The sequence below is a fragment of the Meleagris gallopavo genome, chromosome 23, assembly GCF_000146605.3.
Source record: "Meleagris gallopavo isolate NT-WF06-2002-E0010 breed Aviagen turkey brand Nicholas breeding stock chromosome 23, Turkey_5.1, whole genome shotgun sequence".
Classification (NCBI taxonomy): domain Eukaryota; kingdom Metazoa; phylum Chordata; class Aves; order Galliformes; family Phasianidae; genus Meleagris; species Meleagris gallopavo.
In genome coordinates, this window is record NC_015033.2 from 1,271,277 (window position 1) to 1,277,437 (window position 6,161).

General features: G+C 48.1%; 1 protein-coding gene across 1 annotated transcript; it reads right to left on the reverse strand.

Moving 5' to 3' along the window:
• Positions 1-1,132: 1,132 nt before the first annotated feature.
• SRM (spermidine synthase) lies at positions 1,133-6,142 on the reverse strand. The gene is made up of 5 exons (XM_003212275.4): positions 5,003-6,142; positions 4,162-4,245; positions 3,666-3,811; positions 2,829-2,951; positions 1,133-2,271 (listed from the first exon to the last, which is right to left on the reverse strand). The coding sequence occupies exons 1-5, from the start codon at positions 5,301-5,303 to the stop codon at positions 2,254-2,256; spliced, it is 672 nt and encodes a 223-aa protein (XP_003212323.1). The 5' UTR covers positions 5,304-6,142; the 3' UTR covers positions 1,133-2,253.
• Between the last annotated feature and the right edge of the window lie 19 nt (positions 6,143-6,161).

Here is a 6,161-nt window from a genome sequence, read left to right on the forward strand (position 1 = left end):
CTCTGAGGCCTTCCTGGATTACAGTCTTAGTCTTGATCTGGCTCCAGGAGAGAGAAGGTGCTAAAGGTGGTTTTCTGTCAAGATGAAGGGCTGAATGGGGCTCAGGTCCCTCAGAAATTTAAAGAGGAGTAGCTATAGAGCCAGCCTCTCTCATACTGATCTGCTCTTTGTAATAAACAAACAAGAGCAGAGCAGTGACAATGCCTCTGTAGCCTTCTGTACAAGGGCAAATCTAACTAATCAGTAACTATGGGAAAAAGAAGAGTTTCCCAGACAATTAAGAGACAAAACAGATGAAAGTTTCTAGATACAACACAACCAAAGCATTATCCATTAGCTCTGCAGCTCAGCAATGCTTCTGCAAACCCTTACAACTACAAAGAAGCTACACTGATACCGATAGTGGAAGGGGCAAATCAGGAAAGAATGGGAAGTCTCACAAAGGAGAAAGCAGGAAGGTATTTGCTGACACCACTGAAGCAGGCTTCTTCCTGTAGGCAGTCAGTGGCTGCACCATCTGTGCTCTTTGCAAGGTCACATTTATGGCAAAGCTCAACCCCAAACGTTGCAAAATACTGCTCCTGGTTTTCTCTCATCCAACCCAATCTCCCTCAGGACTGGGTTTTCTTTTTTTTTTTGATTCTCCTGATGCCACCTAGCGACTGTTCTCAGCCTGTTCAGCACCTGGACTGCAGTGCAGTTTCAGCCCTCAGAGCCACTCAGCCACTGCAAATTTACAGAGGAAAAGACAGTGCAACTGAGTGAGGGCAGTGATTGACAGGAACTAAGCTATGTGCACAGGGAGATGGGAGACATAGAACAGCTTGGAAAGGCACAGCATAGGCAGCATCTGGACTAGGGAATAGTTGGAATAGAAGGTACAGACTTCTGCAGTGCAGAGGATGACAGAAGCTGGAGCTAAAATGCAGCCAGGTTACAATACAAAGCAAGCAACGGGATCATTCTCCACAGCTTATCTTTATGATGTTTGTCAGCTCTAAAGACAAGGGAGACAGGAGGGCACACCAACTAGCGAGTGCCCCTGGATGTCTTCTGACAAGCACAGCAAACTTTCAGACTTCGTCACCACTCCCACACACCCCCCAAAGAAATACACCAACCCACACTCACGTCACCTTAACCAGAGCCGAGTGTTTAATTGATTGCAAGGGAGTGACAATTGCACAGTGGTTGTGCTGGAAAGATCCCTGTTGCACAGCGGTGGCACGGAGACTTTAAACCAGAAGTAGACGTGGAGGAAGATCCATCTCACAACACAGTAAAACGAAAAACAGCTTACACTTCTGGGGGCAGCATTAGGAGTAATGATGCCTCCTAACGACTAGCAAATACCCAGGCCTGAGGCACCTCAGCAAGACTGAGATGAGATTTATCAGCACAACTGCCTCCCCAGCATCAGTACTTAACAGCAGGCAATGGATCTAAGGTTTGCTTTTTTTTATATATATATTTATATTTATATTTTTATATATAAAGCGCCTATCACCTGATTGATAAACATTCTTTGGAACCATTTTGATGGCAGGGGTAAGAACAGGAGTCAGCCTGTTAGTACCTCAGCATTTCTGTTTCCAACCAATTGAAAAAAAAAAAAATAAAAGCCACAAGACTTTGCTGCCAGCCTGGCATGCTGGCGTTTAATACTGCTACTCCATCAGGGTTGGAGGGAGACTTATTGTGAATGGCAACAGTTTGCACTGTGACTTCTCCAGCTGTGCTGCAGAACAGCACAGGCATCACAGCAGGGCAGTGGGATGCGAAGGCTCAGACCCGTTACCAGTCAAAATGTCTCAGCAGCAGGGAGCTTCTATTAGGAGAGAGCAAGCTAACTTTGTGCACAAAGCTCTCGCTCTCTGTGCTTAAGGCCGAGTCAGTGAACCTCCTGAACTCTTCCCAAGTTTCAGAAGATCACCAGACAGAAATACACGTCAGTTATAAATATATCGTTGTCAGTTGGGTGGAGGCAAATTTAGAATGGGTAAAGGGAGGAGAGGAAGGAAGAAGACATTTTACATTTCCAGTACTGCAAACAACAGTTTTGACCTCACGCAATAAGTCACTGGACCTTTTCAATAGTCTTATCTGGGTTATGACACATCAAAGGGAATGTTGGCTGGCAAGGGGTTAAACAATCCCACACAGTGGAGAGCAAATCTGTAGTCTGCTAGGAAGGTCCCCACATCACTGATGATCTCAGGGTCCAACTTGAAGGGAGGAAGTAGCTTCTCAGTCTCACACATCGCTCAGGGCCTGCCGACAGCCAAAAAAAAACCAACAGTGTCAGGATGGACAAATCCAGCAGTCCTCAGCAGACAGATGGCTCTGAAACACACCCACAACACGTGCCCTTGTCCCTAGGACACTCTGAGGATGCGCTCTGCTAGAACCTGCAGTTAGGAGATGAAGGACTTCAAGAAGGCAGACTGAACTACACCACACCATCCTTTCTATATCCTCTGGTTTGCACTAAAAACCACAACCAGTTTTTTTTTTTGTCTAAGACCTTTGGAGCTTTCCAATGGAAAACACCAGTTCTGCAGGCTCTTGGACTCGTTTCTGCTAGGCTAAGTAGGAGCGATCTGCCATCAAGACTTGGGACATCAACCCAAATAATAGTTCCGAACTGAACTCCAGTCTTACCAGACTGACTCATCCTCTGCCATGTCATACAAAATGCCACCCTGCTCCAACTTGCCCAGAGAAGCCTTCAGGGCTGCAGGAAATCCTCAATTTTGTATATTCCCAGCCCTGTCAAAGAAAAGTCATACCTCACCCTGACAGAGGAGAAGCAGCACAGCCCTACTTACCTTCCGTGCAAACTCTGGCAGGATGAAAGCTGCCCGGTGAATGTCAGAGTTGTAATATTTCAGACTCCTCTCCTCTACTTGTTGCTGTGAGAGTTGCTGCACAGGCTCTCGGAAATTTGTGTTCTGCAATACAGAAGCCAGGTAGTTCTGTAGCATTTGGGAAACAAGCACAGTGCTGCACAATGGGCAGCCCGATTCGTGGCAGAGAACCAAAAGAACTCACAGGAAAACAGATGATTTTCTGTTCTAGTATGATGTCAAAGGTTCTGCGCAGCTCCAGCCCCAAGGGCTGGAGTTTACACGCCGTACCTTGTGTGACTAGCCCTTGTTCACAGATGTCTGCCTATGAGGTCAGACTGAATGTGAGCCACGTGCCAGATGAAGCTGTCAGACTGTGCCCAAACATCCCAGAATCAAGGCCTTTGCTCTTCAGAGCAGAATCAGCATCTGTGTTAAGTCAGGCACAGTGCAAGCTGCCACTGTCTCAGTTAAACTAAATACAGCAGCAGAAGTGCTGCCTGATCCCCCCCCAGAAGTGCAACAAATGCACTGTAGGTTAACAGCAACACATCAAGTTAGGAAAAGAGCAGACCTCTGGTCAGAAGTATCTTTCACCTTTACGAGTTAGCTGTACAGGAGACAAAATTATAATATTTTTCCTAAAGCAACTGCTTATGTTAGTGGCCAACTATGCACTCTGCTGAACAAGCTGCACTGCACCTCTCGTGCCCTGAGCTGGCAGACCTGGGACCAGAAGAAGCCCAGAGGCCCCCAGGCTGAGACAGGCTCTGCAGTCTCAGGGAGCGAAAAGGGGCACTTCAGGTGCCTGAAACTCACTGGGTTCTTGCTGCAGAGCATGAAGCCAATCTGCCCGCTGGGGTACGTAGGGATGGTGCAATAGGCGTATTCCACAACAGGGAACAGAGACTTGCAGAACTGACGCATCTCCTTAATGAGATCCAGGTGCAGCCACTGGCACTCACCTACAGGAGAGAGCAAGACAGGATGCAAAGTGAGAGCTGCCCCTTTTCTCTGCACAGGCCTGTGCCAAGTCAACAGCAGCTCCAAGTCCAAACCTGCTCTATTCCAGACAGCTCATGCAGTTTCAGAGGTGAGATAAGACCACTACGGCAGTTTTATACTATGTGCAGACCAGCACTTAATGAGTTGACGTAAATGGATCAAAACCACTGCCATACCTGGGAGCTAAAATAGATTTAATGTCCTACATCACAGCTGAAATCAATTTTTCTCCCTGCATCATGTCTCACATGGGACTCACGCTCAGCAGGCAATGATTTGGCATCAACCTCTACCTAGAGAGCATCCTCACCTTGGCAGCAGAGAATCCCATCTTCGCGCAGTGCTGTCTTCATCAGCTGGTAGTAGGATTCTTTGAATAAACTTTCTGCAGGACCTGTAAGAAAAAAGGTACATCTAGAGAGAGGCTCAGAAAGCAGACTCGTAGTTTTTGGAATGCTCGTGCTGCACGTGGTCTGCACAGGCAAAGAGAGAGTTCAAGCAGCTTTTCAGTGATGACAAGTGCTGGAGATGATCTGAAAGCAGAGTTCTGTAGGTTCAGCCCACACCTAGCACAACAAAACCACCAGGATTTCAGCTTTCCTCAATAGCAGCCCCAGGATCTTTACCAGAGAGTCCTGGCAGCTGCTTCTTGCTCCAGTTTTGTTCAAATCAAACTTCTGCTCCAATCTGCCTTTTACAGATGTCTCTGTGTTGACTCCAGCAAGATTAACGGAAACTCAGGCACCGTAACCACATTTTCCCTTCTGTGCCCCAGATCTCACCTTCAGAAATGCAGCTCTCTGCCTTTAGGCTGCAGATCCACCAACAGCACATGAGCCATTGCTTCGTTAGAGGGCTCATGTGCAAAGCTGTCTTTGCCAGCCTAGCGCTGTATTTCCCATGGGATCACTGGACTCAAGGATCAACTCCCTGCCAGAAGCAATAGTGGCTGCAATTGAATTTTGAGGACAGAAATGTGACAGCTGCCTTGAAGCCTCATTAATACAATTTTCTGGTCTTCATCCTTCCCTTTCCCAACCAAAACAACCACGTCAATGACAGAGTTTCCACTTGAAAAAGAAACTGGGCAGACCAGCATTACTTCTGCAGAAGTGTGAAAAGCAGTGCCCTTTTATGGATGGGATTCTTACCCATGGGGTCAGATGAGTCCGTGATAATCACATCAAAGGCTTCCTGATTCTGTTTCATGAACTCAAAACCATCTCCGACGTGCAGGGTCAGTTTAGCACTGGAATACCCCACTGCCATCCCAGGGAGGTATTTCTTAGATACCTGGATCACATCCTGCAACGCAGAGAGCACAAGTGGGTCAGAGGGGGCTATGAGGAGCTGCTTTCCAGGCCACTGTGCAGCTGCAGTGCTATGAGTCATTTCCTTCCATGCCTTCAGCACAAACTGCACTCTAGCTGGATCCTCAAGAGCTGTCAGCATCCTCAGCCAACGAACTACACTCAGCCCTTTCCTATGGCCTCAGAGTTCACTGACACTGCGTGTCCGTGCCAAACTCAACAAGAGGAACTTACAGCTTCAAAAGCTCTCTGAGGAGCAAAGAGAATCTGACTGCAGACTGCTGTCTGCTGCTGTGCTCCTTTTCCCTGAGGACATCACTTGCAGAGGTGATATCAATTTAAGATTTTTTTTTCTTTTTAAACAAGACCACAGCAGCGGGTTTATAGGTGCAACGTGAGAAACATCCCCACCTCTGCTCTAGAATCATTATGTTCAGTCTCAACATGAAGTATATTTTCTGTGTGAAATTGCTACAAGCCATGCACTATGTGAGACAGCCTGAGCCCAAGCACTAGTACTGGGCATCCCCAGCTTCTTGTAAACGGCAGAGACAAGAACTGCTCCGCTGTCAGGCCATGCCTGTTCAGAACCAAGCACGTGTTGCCTGCACGGTTTGGCAGACAGGTACGGAGGCTCCCACAGCAGCATTTTCCACTTACAGCGCAGCCTCGCTTTATTAGAAAGTTATGCTGTCTTCTCAAAGTAAAACATCAGAGCAAACTGACCGAGGAGAACCAGCCCATTTGTCACGGAAACAAATCCCCTCGCTTATTTCCTGTGCAAGTGAGTGCACAGGAGCCTGCTTAACAAAGAGCCCATATTCCTCCGGCAAGAGGATGTGCTGTTACACATCAGGGGATGGGGAAAGCAGCTCCTTCAGGAACCGGGGAGCCGGCGCCGGCCTGGAAGGGCCTCAGCCACATGCGTGCACGGGAAGGCGCAGGAGGCAGCGGCCAGCTGCCACGGCGCAGGGCGAGGAGAGGGGGCAGGGCGCAGGGC